Raw genomic sequence first — 18,392 nt, 5'->3', positions numbered from 1 at the left:
GCATTTCAAGCAACAAAGCTTCCTCCAGTTCTCTTCTGTTCTTTTGAAATCATTAGGGTTTTTTTTTCACCTGGATATTCTTCTGAGCAAGTGAAGGAAGGTAAACTTTAAAGTGGCCATTTGGCAACTTTTCCAATGTGTAATTCCATCTGATAACATGAACAAATTCTGAATTCTACTTGTTGCTTTAGAGAAGGAGAAGTAGAGCCTTTTATATTTGCAAACTGCAACTTTCCAGGCCATTTCTTATGTTTAAAATTTCATAGCAATGGCAAGTTTTCATCTCTCCATGTTTCTGTCTCCAAATGTCTTCAGCCTGGCTCACGCTGCAGTTTTTGAATAGTCGTTGGCTGTTTGAAATGCCAGTGTGGTGGAGGATGTGTGACCGCTTTGGGAGATTTTACTGTGCAATTCACAAAGCTGTGGCTCTTTTCCTGGGCCTTGAGTTTGAGGGCAAGGGTTGCAGTGGCAGGGTAAAGAAGGCCCTTAATAGCTCTGATTCAGATGATTCATAACATTTTAAAACTTTGGCTAGATGATTCTAGCATGTCAGTTGCAGCATTTTGGTGCCTTCTAGATATGCTGAACCATTCACATCATCCTTAGCAGCTAGAGAATTAGGATTAGAGAATCTGAAGTCCAAGTCCCAGTTTGGAATTTTACTTGAAGACATATTTACAATATTTGAGGAAATCACTGGAAAGCATTATGGTTTAATTTTCTTTTAAGGTACATTTTCCAAATTCATATTAGTCAGAAACACAACATATATGAGAAAATCATGGGCTAACTCTAGGTCAGGAGAGACTTGATAGTTATAAGCCTACATCCTCTAATGTATAGATAAAATTATTTATTTTCCTTAGTTTTGATAAGACTTGCCCTAAAAAAAAATCCCTGGATTTGCTTTTCCAGAAATCCTGGAAAAGGATTTCTGCATAAAGAAAATGCAACCAAGTGCCTAATGACTCATTGAGTCTGGAAATTAATATAAGTTCTATGGAATTTCATTCTAATAAAAATAAAATCCTTCACTTACCACAAATGAACTTCCAGGAGCAAGAGGGTGATCAAGACCTGCCTGAGATCACACTGCTAATATGGAACAGGAGGCATCCTAGCAGCCTCCAAAAAAGAGGTCACCCAAAGAGAAGATTAGAAAGGCGTGACCTACAAAATGGAGGGTTTGGATTTTCTCCCCTCAGTAATGGGAGAAAATTATTTTAGACTTTTTTTCAGTTGCATTCACCCATTGACTCACTTGGAAACTCTTTGAAATGAAAATAAATTTCTGAATGTGATTCGAATGCCTAAATCATGCAATTGCAATACAATTGAAGGATAATCACCCACTGGAGAATAATATGGCACTCCTCAACTTCCATCTAAATTTTATTGTGTGGGATTAAAAGAACCTGTAATTCAGTAACAAATTTGTGAAATGAGATATTCTGGGCTTAAGAGGCAGTTTAGAAGCTTCATCTACTAAAAATGGGTTTCTGGCATTTGAACAGATCATGCCCTAAAATCCTCCCTGGCTTTTGAAGGATGTTTGGACATTGCTACCTGCTTTGTCTCTATTGGATGAACCAACGAATGCCTTGATTTTCAGGATTATAGCCTGATCTCTGTGCAACCTTGAGTTAATAGCAATGAATGAATAGAAGCAGGAAAGTACTAAGACAAGATGTAAGGATTGCAAGCTTAGTCCAGTGTACCAGTAATATTATTTAGCACTGTACAAATATTAGTTAACAAATCCTCACAACACCCCCTGTGAGGTAGGGAGACAGTTTTGTCCCCACTATACAGATGGAAAAACTGAGGCACAGAAAAGTTAAGGTGTATATCAAGATGGTGGCAAGCCCATAATTCAGTGCTTCAATTTTCTATAATCTGAAACTAATTATAAAATCATGCTTTCCCTTTATGTATTAGGGCCCAGCCATGCCTTCTAAGAAATAATATGTAGGATTGTTGCCTGTTAAACAATGTATTTTTGATATTAAGTAATTGTTCCAGTTTTCTTCCCCCAATAGTACAGCATCTCTTCACATTCTGATTTAGATTCTATCCCATGCCCAAACTCTAAACTTTGTTGAACATTCTGTTCTGGATTTAGGTAAAATGGACTACAAGGGAGTCTCATTAGTATTTCTTCCTTCATTAGCAATTGTCTTCACATTTGAAGAGAAAAAGAAGGAGGGCCTCTGGAAGGCTGATGTGACAAAAGTAGCAGAATATAAGCACAAGGCAAAGTGAATCCTTCTCTATTGCTCTCTTCATCCAAATTCCCGGAGCAATTGTGCTAGAGGACTAGAATGTTATCACTATGCCAGCAAATAGCCAAAGCTAGATCCAGGATCTGTTCTTAGATCAAACGTAACGGAGGCTGGGAAGGAGAGAAAACCTGTCAAACTACTGTGAAGCCAATGGGGAGGACAATTCACCCGGTGATCATTTCTGGGAGGGCGTGTCCATTCAGGCCCGCAGAACTGGGTTTCTTCTTACAACGTTTCTTTTTCCCTCTGGGAACATCTGCTAAGCTTCATTTCTGTCAGCTGGATGTACCGTACAACATTGGTATCTGCAGGGAAAAATGAATAAAATGCATCTACTTAGTATAGCTTTCTTCTTGAAATCTGCCACAACTACATTTGTAGATCATACTCTCAACTGCTCAGAAAATAAGCTAGGGAAGGCTATTGTAGGGGACATCAGCAACCAAACTGAACATGTGGCTAGTTTTACAGCACTTCAACTGCTTTCTCTCATAGAACTCAAATACCAAGTCAAGATATTATGCTAAGCTCAAACCAGACAAACCTATGATGACATTAGGTGAGGTATGTATAATTTCCTTGTAAGCCACCAAGCACTGAATGTATTCCAATCAGCATAGCCTCACTCAGTCATCTCTACAATGTCCCCCAGCCTGTATTGCCCACATAGGCAATGTGTATGAAATAACCAGAATGGCTGTGCTTTATATATATTCAGAGGAAATAGTGTGATTGTAAATGCCAATGGTGCCATAGAGATCAGCTCAAAGTATAGGATTTGTCTATCAGTGGGTATTAGCAATGACAAGAAGCTAGCCATTGAATTTTGCCTTCCTGGAAGTACTTGATGAGCTTTAGTTAGGCCAGATGGATTCTTCATCTGATCCAGTTGGAACTTTAGGAACTTACAGTAGAGAGCTGCCTCAAACTGATTGAATCAGCATTTGCTCAAGCTAGCCCAGCATCGGCTATACTAGAAATGGATCTCCAGGATTTCAGACAGCGGCTTTCCCTACCCCACTTGGAAACAATGAAGGCTGAGATTAAAACGTTCTGCCTGCAAAACAGACATTTCCACAGAGCAATAGTTCAGCTTCCTCTGTGGTACACCTCACTTCCTCTGGGAGAGGGAAATGCATGGACTTCGGCAACTATATGTGAGGCTCAGATTGTGGGGCACCAGATCTTTGCTGATAGTCCAGTCCTTGAAAAACATGAAGTCACCTGCCCCTGATCTAAGTTGGCAGATAAATATGAAAATTATGGAGATATTTAATTGCTACAATAACACTGTAGTGTCACGCTCCTTCAGTATGTTTGCAGCAAATGTATGAAAATGGGCTTGATTACTGCATCTAAGCATGAGTAAATACACTTGCTCAGAAATAATGAAATTTGACTCCCTAGTAGCTAACTCTTAGAAAAATTCACAAGAAAAAATGGGTGTGTGAGAGACAAGGACTAACTCAGTTTTCAATAATGTGCAAGCAAGGAACATCCATATAATCGTTCTTTATTTGAAGGGTCAGCACTATGTGATCCAAGTGCAATTGGGGATTACATAAAATATCAGAGGAAGGGAATCTCTCACCCTCAAAATGTTTCTGGACTACAACTCCCAGCAGTCTCAGCATAGACAGCAAGTGAGAATGGTGGGAGTTGTAGTTGAGCAGCATCAGGAGGTCTATAGGTTGCCTATCCTTACCTGAGAAAAAGATACATATTCTACACATTCGAAGTATAAGTATCTCTTGTTTTAAAGTCTCCTATTTCTGTTTTAATGCATATATAATTTGCTGTTATGTTGTCCCCTGTTTTTATCTTATGTCATGATGAACCCTTGGACTGATCGGGAAATCCAAAAGATATAGTCAATAAATAATGAAATATAAATATAATTTGGAGAGCAGCTAGGAAGCTGCACATTTCACCCAGCTTTAATTTATCAGCTCCCTTCAAAGCATTTTTACTGCTTGCTTTAAATAATCAAAGCTGAAAAATGGAAATGCAGCTACTTTATATATTGTGCATCATATCAGTCATAAAAGGCCAAAGAAACCCTAACCTTCACAATAACTATAAATGCCATCCTTGCTATTAAGACAGTGTTCAAACCTTGTAATGTGCATAATATATTCTCTGTCACTTGAATCTCCCCCTCTTGGCACAGATTTGAAACCTTGAATGTATGCCCAGTGAACATAGAGTGATAATTACCTAGACAGGCTTAGAAATCACACATGCTGAAGCTTGCGGAAACCACCAGATGAATTTCTAAAATGGTGGGGGAAGAGATGTGTGACAGGGGGCTGGGCAGGGGGGCTAAAGAACCATATATAACATGCCAAGTAGAGATCATGCTTTTTTGTCAGCACAGTAGGAAATGGAGCCAATGACCTGTGGCATAAATTGATGTATATGAATAATTTCGCAAACATATTTTCTTTTCAAGATCTGGGGACAGAATAAGATTAAGATTTCCTTAATCAAGGAAATGTCATAATGTTTCTTAGCAAAAAAAACTCAGTCAACTTTTACCGTGGATTCTTGGGCTTGAATATTACACCAAAACCCTAGGCAAGGGATTCTTCATGGAAACAATTTCTGCAAATCTTTACCCAAGCCCGTTTTTCTAAACAATTGCACTAATGGAAATGCCATAAGCTAAGTGTTGTTGTTTTTATCTCTTTCTACACATTAACAAGATTTTCTTAAGTGATAGTGCTGCAACTACCACCAAGAACATGGATTCAGTCATTGTGCTAAGCCATCCGTAGTTCGCATGGATTTGGCTTAACATGATGTTGCCAGCCATTGGGGTTGATTTAACCAACTATAGTTAAAACGTTCTCTGGCTTAGCATGATTATGAACACCAGCATTTTAAAAATGGTTGGATTCAGACATTGTTCTAAGCTGTGCTGTTGAATTTTGGCTTCCCATGATGTGTGAACCTATCCATGTGGCTTATTAAATCAAAGCGCTGTTAAACAAATGATGGCTTTTATTTCTTTCCCATTCTTTAGCATATTATGTGATGTTTTCATTTTTTTTAAAACAATGAAATGTCTTTGTGGATGAATGACAGTTCAAGAGTCTTTGCTGATCCAGGGATGTGCACTGAGAAGCCAAAAAATATACTGTAAGTATGTTGCATGGCAACAGTGAATCTAAGTAATGGCAGCAACCAGGATAATTTCAAGCTATACTGCTATCCTCGGAAGGGAGGGGGGTTACATGTCTTTTTTGTTGCATGTGGGAAATGGGTGGGTTATAATCACCACTCTATTACTGTCCTTGTTGTGGCCATGTACTGTAAGATTAAAAGTCAGTCTAGCTGAAAGTCTTCCCTATTTTTCAAAATTTTGGGGGGTGGGTGGGTGGGACGATTGTTTGCCTAGAGGTTTTTCTCCTCAATCTCACAATGGGACCAGCTGGTCTCTGAAACAGATGGTTTTATGGATCAGGGATAGGTCATCTGTTAGTGCCAGGGGCACACAGGGCAATTTGAGGGCATGTAATGGGTGTCTTCATAATATTATTACCATGGGAAATCAGCCTGTTCATAAAATAGTTGCCATAGGAGGCATGGCCAGTCACAGAAGTGCCATGTAATAGAATAGTCATCCAAGCAGCTCTCTTGTCATTCCACTTGGGCCTTTCTGGGACTTTGCTTTGTAGAATAACAGCTTCCTGTTTACCTTTTAATTAAAAAATACTTTCAAAAAGTCAGGTGAGGCAGGCAGATGTCTGGGGGCACAGTAGTGCTCATGGGCAACATACTGTATACCTCTGGCTTAGGTAGCATCCTGACATTTAATCTAGACTCTCTGTGTTTCTTATTTGGCTGGAAGGACTTTGCATCATGAAGGCAGAGAAATAAAACCATAGCCACAAAGAGAAAAAGAGCACTTAAGTGGAAAGAGACTGCTGAGAATTTTCCCCCCAGTGCAGATTCCTCTCATTTGTGAAATAGGCAAACTACCAAGAAATATTTCCAAGAGATGCTGTACAGGGATGATAATGTTATGGCCATATACTGTCATATGGATTAGATCTCTCAAGTAAGGAATTATCCTGTCACCACTGTACTTCCTCAGTCTAAGATGGCAGAAATGAGGGGATTCTCCATATGATATGGATACCCCATTTAAAAATGGGCAGGAGCTGACAGACTATGCTTTATACAGAGGTGAACTCTGTGCTCTCAGAACTTTTACCTAAAATCATGAATGGCTTCTGCCAATCAGCACTGTCTATCAAGCTACTTCAATCAAGCAGTTTCTTATGTGGAGGACATGGCGGTCACTTTACACCATAGAAATGTTTTTCAGCAACCACCATATTGTTCCCATTATTTATATGGGTCAAAACCAGCTTTTTCCAACAGCAACTTCCAGTCTCCCTTCTCTAAATCATCACATCTCAAAAGTTTGGGGAGAGCAGACAGGGCATTGGACTTCTTCAATTATTTCATGCATCAGTGAAGATTAGGAACACCAACCAACCTCCCAATCTGATATCCTGGCAGTGCTTATCAGGAAGCCCACCTGAATATCTTCCATGGCCTCATGGAAGCCTCTTGCATCTTTCTTAAAAGAGGATGGCAATGAAGAATGACATAGTGTTTTGGAAATTAAAAAATGCACCATATATTCCTTAATTATCAAAATGACACAACCCTTCTCTTTCCTCCCCTAAGTGCTTTGAATTGCCTTCCAGGATTCCCATGATAGCACTTCCCTGCTGCCTTCAAATCTTTCTTCAAGCCTTGTTTTTTTTTGAAGCCGTAGCATATCTACTTCAATGCCTTGCTGGAGTTGTGTCTAGGCAAGCCCCAGTGAAGCCACCTATGGTACTTCCCTATTTACACTTTCGTAGATTCCTTTCCTTGTGCTGTTTTCCCAGTATCATCTTGTAAGCACTGTGGAACTGAGACTTGCCTGCTTGTCCTCTGGAAAGCCCCACGTACGCCATTCATGGAAAAGAAGAACCACCCCAACAGACCTGAATATGAGGGTCAAGCCAATTCTTGCTCCCTTTGCTTAAGGGGGGAAAATGATTGGCATTTTATAATAGCAAGACTGAACTTGTCTGAACAGAGGAATCCTCACAAAATAGTCAAGGCAACTTTTTCCTTAATCACATCGTATGTGTCTGGCCTATCACTTCTGAATGGTCTCCTGCCCTACTATAGACTGCCTATTCTAATAAAAGAATGGCTCAATTATCTCAGATTCCTCTCTGTTCCTCTTCTGATTGAGGTTAGGGGGTAAAGTTAGAATGTAGTTCAGGCAGGTTAGTTTTCAGCATTGTAAGCTCTTGGCAGAGAAATAAAGAGCTTTAAAAGATATGCTTTACCAGCAGCAGCCTTTTAGAACAGAGGATTCTTCTGTGAAATACATTCCTGCTTGCTCAGTGAAGTGAGCTTCCACTGGCTTGTGCTAATGGATTCTTATTAAATTCATCAAATTCTTATGTACCCAAGCATGTAGTCTCCCCCACACCACAAGAAAAATGACATTATTTCACAGAATGGGTGTGCACAAAGGAGGGTGGTGGCAGCTATCACAAATAATTTATGTAATGTTTTGAGGTTCAGTTTTGTATCAGCTTCCAAATATAATAGTTTTACTTGATTATACCACTCTGTCCTCAAAACATAGAAATTCGTTAAATGAACAAGCAAACAGAACTCAAAAATACCACTTTGGAAGCAGCAGCTTACAATAATGGGTAGGTTACATGTTATAGATGAGTTTGTCAAAGATGGATTTCAACAATTCACCTGTGTGAGAGCAAGACGGGAGAAAAATCAGTGGAGCTTGGCAGATGTCTTACTGTAGGGAGATGGTCCTGGAGAAACTATTCGGAGATGGTTACAACAAAAACATGCACAAAAACATGCATTGAGCCAGGGAAACAGGAAAAGCGTTAAGGAGAGACCCAGATTAATTCCTCACTGACTCCCTGGGGTATAAGAGGGAGGGAAGGGAAAACAGGTCTGCAAGATTCTGTTAGTATAACTTATTTCAATAAAATGTAGTTCTAGTCATCTTTGGAGTCTGTTTCCTGATCTGGTCAACCTCGAAGGGCTGCCACTTACTCTGACAAAGCCATATGCCCCCCAGGGCCTTATTTAGAGCAGGTATCATGTTCCAAGGATTAATAGCTGAGTCAGAAACAGAAGGGACAGCTGCCAGTGCAGCAAACTCCTGAGAAGGTTGGTTTTGAATTCACCTGAGTACTTTGGACTTCTGTGGGAATGAATGGATTTTGGTGATAGGAGGTGTGAGCTTTGTCTGAGGAGTCTCAAATTCTAATTACCTTTAGGAACCTTTGGGCCTAATTCTCTTCCTCTGGATGGCCAACAAAGGGCTTTTCATCAGACTTGGGTCCTATGGAATCTCTGAGGCAAAATCCCACTGTATTGTGCCATCACTGTAAGGGTTCCCTTCTGCATCAGGATCGCCATCCTGGGCACAGAGTAGAGCTGAGTGCAGACCTTCTCCCATTGGCTCTTGTCCCAGTAAGTACACTAGGGGGAGCCTGAGTTATACTGCATCATGAGCTAACCCTGTAAAAATATAGCTGCCATCTGATCACTGTGTCCTGCCATGGCTGGTCTATTCTGATGGGTGCTACCCTGCTTCCTTCAGCTCAGCGTGGGGCAGCAGATAGTGGAGCATGCCCAGCAATCAGTGACTTGGATGCATACATGGGATATCAAGTCCAATCATTAAAACTACTGATTTTTTTCCTGAAAAATATTGAGCGACCACCTTCACTTCTGATACATACCTAAAAAACCAGGTAAGGGGTCCAGAGGGATAGAATGGTCTTTTCCTCTCCCATCTGCTTGTTTGGCAGTTTTAGATCAAAGATCATCCTCCCCCCTACCATTTAAGAGATACTCACCCCAGTCCCTAAACACAGGTGAAGTCAAGCAGTGAAACATGTGAAAGTAAAAATGGTGGCAAAATGTGCAATGGCTGGTAATACTGGTGAGTACTTGAACTTTCCTTGGAGCTCAGGGGGCGGGGAGAATGAAAATACGCTAGTACTCCCCTCTAATTAGTTTTCATTTGGATGAAGCCAGACATTTCCTGTAGTTAAGTGAGATGCAGAGTAGATACGACAGCCTCTAATCTAACCAGGCTGGCTGAAAGGGTATATAAACATATTGGCAGAGCAAATACAGGGTATGCAGCTGTCTGAGCCGAGTGAAGAGTGCTTCAGGCAGCATCATGCCAAACATGACAGATGGAAGCAGAATGTCTTTTGGGATATGAAGAGGACAGTGCAAGGCAAATGTCCAGCTTGCCCTATGAGTGACAGAGAGTGGTTTGTTGAGGCTCAGCACCAAGGTCTCCATAGTTCAACCCTGAGCTACAGATATTCTATTCAAGTGGTTTGTTTGTACATATCTTTTGCTGGAGAGGACCTTGACCTTAAACCAACTTTACATTAGTCTCAATCTATGGAGCCTTATGAGCAGATAGTTCCCAACTCATTAGCTAAGTCTTTGTTGATGTCATTCTGACAGCCATGATAACCTGCTAAGAAGTGGGAGAAATCTGAGTGAAATCTGACATTTGGGTCTTCTCCCCAAGAAATGACTGGCATTCTCCAAATGCACATCGCTACCAATATGTTTTTAGGTAGTGCAGCAAAGTCATCCTGCGCAATCCTTAGCACCAGTTGCTGGAATGAGATGAAGGATACAATCTATTCAAATCTGTCTTTATTCCTCTAGTTTTTGAACTTATGAGTTAGACCCTTGTATTTTTCCGTGCCATTCCCTTGACTCCCATCTGACAAATGAATAGAATTCCATCTCTCCCCCACAGCACACACAACAACCCATTGATCAAAGTGGGAGGAACAGGAAAGAGAATGACAGCTTGATCACCACTGCTCCACATCTTTCCTTTCTCTTTCAAAACAGACATAAGACAGGTTTTATTTCTGAATGCAAAAACCACCTACACACAACAACCCATCAGAATTTCAGTGGTCAGGTCAGACTGACTTCAAGGAAGGACCTTCCCACTTCAATAATAAGGACAAACAGGAGAGCAATCTTGGCACCCACTTCCCAAGCTCTGGAATCCTTCTTTCTCCAGAGGATCACCTACAGTTCCTTCTTCTGGAAGTAATGAATAACTCTTACTTTGATGGAAATGTAGTGGCTGGGGCATTTTTCAAAATGTAGACATGCATACACACAGACATACAATATTTATATGCACCATTTTTGTTTTTACAGTTCTCAAGTAACTAGACTGAAAAGACCTTCTTCTAAGGGCTTTAAGGAACAGGTGGAAGATCTTTTCTTTGTTCTGAACTAAATTCCCCAATGATAATCTTTCAGGGGCCACATTGTGGTGGCATGTGAGGTCAACTTCTCTCTCCCCTTCCACCTGTCCTTATTCTCTCTTTTACTATTGGTCTTATTATTTCTCCTCCCCTCTTCCTGTCCACCCCATAGATAGATAACTCTTTGCATAGATTTGAACTGATAACTGGCTTTTGAAATTAGGGTATGGGGCACAGACTGATGAGTCTTGCTTTAAAAAAAAGTGGCTCCCAAAGTGCAATTACTTAGGTCTAGATTTTTGTTTCAGAGATTCATGTATTACAAAGTACTTCAAGGATGGGACCTAAGAATGGTGGCTCAAAGTGCTGCCCCTTCTTTTTCTGTGCTGAGATCATGATGATGTTGCATGTTTTCCTGCCTCTACCAGCAGCAACCATAGATAAGATGCAGGGAAATATAGGATTGCAGTTCTGAGCAATTGCACTTTTCATATATAGTTCTATGGATGACAAATGTGAGAAGAGGAGCAGAAAAAACTACTAGAGTGTGGACAGAGGAGTCTGTTCTGAACAAAATACATTCTTAGAGAGGAGGAGGAGGAAACAGTGCAGATGAGAAGACTGCAACAGCAAATCATCTCTTGCCAGTACCTGTTGGCTGTCGAGACCTTGCTTCTTTCAAGTAGTAAAGGGCCTTGTTGTAGTCTCCAAGGTGATAGAATGCTACTCCTGACCGGTAGAGTGCCTTGAAGTTCTCTCCTTCTTTCTTCAGTACTTTCAGGCAATATTCTTTGACCCGTTCATAATTCACCAGCTCAGCTTGAAGTAGGCAGGCTACAAGAGAAAGGGAACAGCAGCTACTACAGCGTAAGATTGTTTTAGAGAACCACTCTTTCAAGACCAACATGGAAAGGATGCAGGGCTAGATGAAAAGGTGACAGCTCAAGAAATGGTATCCTCAGCCGTGGCAACTTTAAGATGTGTGGACTTCAGCTCTCAGAATTCCCAGCAAGCTGGCTGGGAATTCTGGGAGTTGAAGTCCACACATCTTAAAGTTGCCACAGCTGCGAAACACTTGCCTATATCATAATTAGAAAGGGACATAAAAGTGATGTGTATGTATGTATATATGTATTTTACAGATGAGCCAGGAATTCCCTGTGTGCCAGGAACAAAAATTGTAAAACCAGGCAAATGGATTTAAACTAAGTGTGAGAAAGTAATACAAACAGAATGCTGATTTGTATTCCGCAGTTTAAAAGAATATTAAAATAAAAAGAGAAGAGTTTTTATGAAAAAAAAAAAAGTGAGCTGGAACTGCAAGGCTGCTGAACATAAGTAATGCTTTATACCCAAACCTACTATAGAGTTCTCTCTTTTAATGGCATACTTTTAACTCTCTGGCTCAAAAACACTTGCACTTTATTTTCTGTTACAATTTGAAGAAATGTTCTGTAATCAATATCCACACAAGATAGTAATAAAACATGTAGCATATATTGAAACTTGAAATGTTGATTTGTAACATTTGCATACCCAACTGCGCATTCCTGTAGTAGTTATAATGCCGCTAAATAGTTCTTTGGATTGTTTAAAATACCTTATAACAACGTCAGTATCTTTTCTATATTGCAAATGAAGGACTGCGGATTTTAATTACTTAAAGACATTTGGTAAAAACATGGGACAAATTGTACTGGACACTCCCAGATCAGCCCCTTTGTCACTAAGGGATACATAACACCTGCTGAAGATACAAACCCACTATACAGGCACTGTGGTTATTTCAGGGCGGAAACCATTTATTATTTATTATTTATTATTTAAATTTATATCACCGCCCATCTCCCCCAACGGGGGAGTCTTACAGGTTCAGGGGACTGACTCACTTGCAGGACTGTGGCTGTGTGCAAAAATTGTCCTTTTGTTTGCATCATGTCCTGGTATCTTCACTTTGCAGAATGATAAGAAGACTGAAAATCGCTGCTGTCAGCAATGGGCTCAACAGACAAAAATCTGGCAACCCCGTCTGTTCTCAGACAGTTCTTTTATGTTCTTTCTTGTCATGTGTTTGGCAAGAGATTCAGCTTTTCCTTGTCATGCCTTTTTTTCTTTCACAAAAACTTTATTGTACTGAAGCCACACAACCCCATCAGTTTTGCAGATCTGCACATGCACAGGCATCTGTACATAGTTATTAGACTCCCTGTGCTGTGAACTCAGTGAAAAATCTCCATGTCTGTATTTTGTGTCAGAACAAACAAACATAGCAAGAACGGGCTCATTCTGGACTTCTCTGTGCAAGTATTTATATCATGTCATTTCCAGTAGAGACTCTTTTCTTCTTTTCACAGTGGTGCCACTGTCACAAGGGCCATAGAATTGACTAGTCCCCTTCCAAAGTCAGACATAGGATCCCTGCTCCCACTTTTTCACAAGCTGGACTGTCTTTTCCAAGGTGGACAAAATCCTGACCTTGAAAGGAAGGGAGAGCAGAAGCAGCCATGGATTTGAAGAATCTGCCCCCCATCCTCACCATAATGTCATTATTTGAAAGACCGCCTCTTCCTGACTACATCTGCCCATCCCATCAGGTCTGGCAGAAGAGGTATGTTGTGGGTCCTGTCTGCTAAGGAGTTACATCTGGCAGGACCCAGGAGATGGGCCTTTTCTGCTCTGGCACCTGCCTTGTGGAACATCATCTGCCCCCCAGGTGAGATTGGCCTCATCTCTGCTGACCTTCTAGAAGTCCCTCAAAACCTGGTTGTGTCAACAGGCCTGGGGTTCACAAGGGAATGATGATCTGATGAGGTGGCTCCGTTGTTCGTATTATCTGACGCTCTCTCCCAGCCTTTAATAATATTAAATTTTGTACTCGTTGAATGAACGTTTTTTAAAATTGTTTTTTATGGTTTGTTTGTATGTTGCCCAGAGTCACATTTTGTAAGATGGGCAGCCATGTAAACATGATAAATATAAATAAGTAAAATAACATCTAGTTGGCAAAAAAAGAAAAAAATGGCTCTTCCTATATTTTTGTCCTGTTGATCTGCAAGCTTGCTGAGGACACTGAGGGTCCTCTGACAGTGGAGCATTCTAACTTGGGCATTGGATTGCCCTGCCAATTTATAAAATGGTTAATGTTTGCATCTGTATACAGATTAAATGCAAGGGAGTTTCTTCCTTCAGATTTAGAATTTTAAAGACGTATAAAGTACGTATAAAGTAAATGGGGAAAGAACAGAGAAACAAACCAGATTCTGTATGAAGGTCTTACAGTAACTACCTTTAGGGGTAGCCAGTTGAACATTCCCACCTCTCTCTCTCCCACCCCCCTCCAATGGCTACATGCAATAACAACAGGCCTATGGGATCCTGGAGCTTCTGGAACAGACCCTGTCTCCATTTATTCATTAATCAAGTGTAGCCAGACATGCTCTAGATCCTTCTCAGATGTGAGTATATGCCTAGGAATATTTTCCTCCACTGTTTTGTTCAAGGGGATCCAGAATTGCAAAACCAAGTGTGATAAACACATATACCCTCAACCTGTTCATAGAACCCCACAAAGCAGACCAAAGGCTGTCTGGTCCAGCACCCTAGTTCTATAAACTGTCCTCTCCCTGTACCTAAATTGATCCTCTAGAAATTTGTGGTCCAGATTATGCTGCCACTGATTTTGACATAATATTGATCAATGTCTATCAGTCATTGACTAAATTCTGGCATGTCCCCATTGAACCAGTTGCACAAGTTAGCCTTGGCAAATTCAAGTCTTGCTGATTTCATGAATTGTAGATACAAAGAGCTTTAGCTGGATTTGATCCATAGGTGCTGTTGCTGTGAGCATCCGTGGAAACCAGTATCAACTTTGCAGTGAAAGAGAGGCATAATTTTAGGGCTGATGCTGTTATGCAGCAAGAGGAGGTGACTGCTGCTTACAGTACCTTCTGCTTCAGACGTACCTTCAGATGGAGTGGGGACTGGGAAAGAGGTGTGATAGATGAAAGAAAGAACAAATGCCTGAATGCTGCAGCAAAATCCTTTCAATCAGTGGCCCAGGTCACCCAACTTCTGTTTTGAACAACAAAGAGTCATAGCCTGATTCTACATGTACTTGTCACATGTGATAGAAATTTGTCACACATCACAAAGCGCACTAATGGGGATTTGTTCCCAATGCAAACAGCAGCCTAAAGTGGCAGATTTTCATCAGGATGGCTGCAGAGTGGGAAAGGATTAATCCTTCTTGACTAAGCAGCCTCACCAATGATATCCCAAACAAAGAAACATCTGGGGACTGGTATTTCCATTCGAAACAATGCATCTTAAATGTACAGAGGCCCAGAATGTAATGTCTGCTTTGATCCTGAATTTATCCTCTTCCTCCAGCAGGGTAGGGGACAGCAGAAGCAGGGTCAGCAGGGATGACACAGTCCAAAGGGAGATTTGCCAAGACATGGTTGTCCAAAGTTCACACTCTCCTTTTGCTTGCATCACCTCCTTTGCTTCCAGATTAATACTGGAATAATCATGTAGTCAGTAGGGCTGGGAGCTCCTCTCTGGTCAAATATAGCTTTAGAGCAATGTTTCTCAACCTTGGCAACTTGATAATGTGTGGACTTCAACTCCCAGAATTCCTCAGCCAGCATGCTAAACGTTGCTGAGGTTGAGAAACAATGCTTTAGAGGGGAGTGGATATAATGGGGTGAGGGGTGGGGGAGAGAGATTTCAACCTATACAAATAGTTGCTATCACCATTGAAAAATTTACCCATTGGCTTCAAAAGCAACACCCCCTCCCTTTTTAAAATTCAGCTATATTCCCTCCTGTCCCTGCTTCTAATGGAGCTTGAAAGGAAGGCATCCACTCCTTTCTGTCTTCCACCCCCACTTCTCTTCCTATCTCCACACTTTCTTCTTGTTAAGGTGTGAATCTGAAGCTAAAATCCTTGACAGCCCTGAGACTGCAGTTCTATATTTATCTGTCAAATAACAGGTACAGCGGTAACAGCAGTTGCCCTTTGCCCAAGAGTTTTGCCCAGTACAATCGGGGAGCAACCTCTTTGCATAAGGTGGCCTCAGAATGATGCATAACAGTGGCTTAGAGGGATAAATTACTGAAAGCGTGAAGGGTAAAAGACAGCAAAGGCATCTGCAGGTTTAACATTAACTGCCTCACAAGAAGCTGCCTTTTTCTGAATCACTTCACTGACACACCTAGCGCAGAATTACCTCTACAGTACACTCCTTGGTAGGAGGAGAGTATTGTCCATGCAGTTACTCTGAGTCCAAACAGACTCAATGGCATCTAATGCCACAGCAGTTCTGCAAGATTTCAGACAGAAGCCTGTCTCAGCATTACCTGGAAGCTACAAGAAATTGAATATGGACCCGTTTGTAAACAAAGCACATGATCAAGCACTGAGTTATACATTTCCTTTAGAGGCCAGTGTATCATTCTGATCAATCAGTTAATCCCATCAACTTCATCAGATCTTTGCTCATGAAGTCATGGAAATTTCCCCAGTGTCCTTCATCACCACATCAGAAGCATGTTGATCTATGTAATGAGTTTCAGTCTCAGGGTGAAAGGTCTGCCATTCATTTCTCAAGCAAGCTAATTCTTCAGGTGTAGCAATTTATGAATACTGTCTTGATGGTCCAATTTTTATGTAAGGAATCTTCATGTATTCAAATGAAAGCTGTATCACTTTCTTGCTATGCTTTATGTGTCCTTTCTTGTATGATTTGTTAGAGATTGCTGGAAAGTGTTTGGACCGAGAGATCAGAAAAAACACACACCAGGCATTTCTATAAAAATAAATGTATTTACAGAAAGCACAAAAACATATTTACAAGCTTATGCATTCACATGCACTCTGAGAGGACTGGGAGAAAGGCTGTGTAGAATGGAACCTGAAACTAACAAGCCCAGGGAAATTTCTTCCAGGTAATTACCTTATATGGTCATTCTTTTCACACCCAAACTGAGGATACTTAAGTTTGACCTGTTCACCCTGCCAGAGTGATTTGTTACCATAGTAACATAGTGGCTTGGTCCTTGCAAAACAATCAAATGCCAACATGATTACTAGCATGTTACTAAGCATTCAGTGAAAATATCCTTTCCACCCAAAAATTACTAACAGTGGAAATGACTTCATTGCATCTGTCTGTGAAAAAGTGCCCCACTTCTACAAGTTTGCACACAAAGATTTTTCCACAGCCACCCTCTATGTTCTTATTCAGGGACAAAATCTAGATTTAAGACCAGAATTCCATTGATGGCATCAAGTTTCTGAAACTTACTATAGCTTTCCTCTCCAAGAGATAATATAGTACAATTAAGGTTTAAATTTAATAAGTCAAATTGTTTCATTTGACAAATTGCAGAAAATTATTTGTACTTGCTTCTTGTACTTTTACTCATTTAGGACTAACCTTTCCTGGATTTTGAAGCAAGCTTGGACTTGGTTAGTGCTTCGATGGGAGGGAATATCATAGCTAGACTGGGAAGTATTTTTAAAAAATCCCAGAAGAAAGCGAACAGTTTTCTTAGAATACAGTGTCAAGAAAATGACGTGGATGTGTCACCAGTTGAAATGTATGTATGTATGTATGTATGTATGTATGTAGTATGTACTGCTCTCACTGTTGACCACAGGAAATAATACAAAAAGAGTAGTCAACAGCGAGACATTTCTCTGTATTCATGGACAAATACCACTTTGATGAATGTCTTCTGCATCTGGCATCTAGCCAATCTCATCTTCCTCTGTTTTGTGATCAGAGATGCTTCTTCTTTCTTTTGGTTGTTGTTGTTATTGAATAAGTGGTTAAAAGCCCTGGAGGGTTTCCTCTTTTGCCTGCGTATCTTTTCTTTTTAATTTCCCCAGTAATCTTTGACCCAGCTTTTATATTTCAAAAGCAATGTGTGTGCTCTGAACCTCCAGTAGCTCTTCCTTTTCATTCTTGAATTATGTTTTTTCCCTTCGTGAGTTATTCATTAACTGGGAAAGCTTATTCCGTGGCTTCCCCTTCTGCTCCTTCCCTACTGCTCTTTCTTAGCAAGCATCACTCCAGACCTTCCTGCCTTCCGGGGGCTCTCATTTCTTCTCAGCAGAAATTGACCCTGCTGGCAAAGGGGCTTCTCTCCAGAGACACTCCTGCACTTCCTAAATGTGTTCTGGGAGCCTGGGGGGATTCTTGGGAGCAGATCTGAAGGAGCACATGGTAGACCAAGGATGGAAGTTTCTTATTGGGTAGAAACGAGTGCAATTAATTACTGATTATTTTCACCAACTTTTACTATGAATCTCATTTTATAAAGTAGATTTCCTCTATCTGCCATTGTCACATGTTTCAAACTGCTTTTATTAAGCATTTAAAAGAAAGATGGGCTTTTTTCCTAAAGGAAAAGAACCTTAAAGTAAAAGAAAAAGGCAGTATAATCTGCTGTAAAAAAAATAACAAGATAATGCATAACATAATTCTTAAATGATACTCTGAGAGTACTGTGAAAAGATTCCCAAATATGGCATACAAGTAAACAAAAACTTATGCCACTGACAACTAACATTTAAAAAGTGACTGTTCTTTGTTGCAATAAGTTGTCCACATCTTGCAAAAATTGACTTTAATCCCAAGAATGTATGTCACAAGCCAGCCTACATAGGGAATTCATCTTGTAAGTCTAATCTGGCCCTCAGAGGTTCCCCATCCAGCCCATAGTGAATTTGGGAGGTTTTTCCCCAAGAACTTAAATAAAGTGAAGGTATTTATGATAATCT

The 18,392-nt window shown here is 40.5% G+C and overlaps 1 protein-coding gene across 1 annotated transcript in view; it reads right to left on the bottom strand.

Moving 5' to 3' along the window:
- Positions 1-385: 385 nt before the first annotated feature.
- TTC9 (tetratricopeptide repeat domain 9) overlaps positions 386-18,392 on the bottom strand; it is a 36,921-nt gene continuing 18,914 nt past the window's right edge. Inside the window, exons 2-3 of the mRNA XM_063289838.1 lie at positions 11,252-11,434; positions 386-2,587 (exon numbers count right to left, since the gene is read on the bottom strand). Of these exons, the coding sequence (XP_063145908.1) occupies positions 2,508-2,587; positions 11,252-11,434 (263 nt within the window). The 3' untranslated portion in view covers positions 386-2,507. The remainder of the gene's footprint in view (positions 2,588-11,251; positions 11,435-18,392) is intronic.

The sequence above is a fragment of the Candoia aspera genome, chromosome 1, assembly GCF_035149785.1.
Source record: "Candoia aspera isolate rCanAsp1 chromosome 1, rCanAsp1.hap2, whole genome shotgun sequence".
NCBI classification, from domain to species: Eukaryota; Metazoa; Chordata; class Lepidosauria; order Squamata; family Boidae; genus Candoia; species Candoia aspera.
This window is presented reverse-complemented; position numbering and strand designations above follow the sequence as displayed.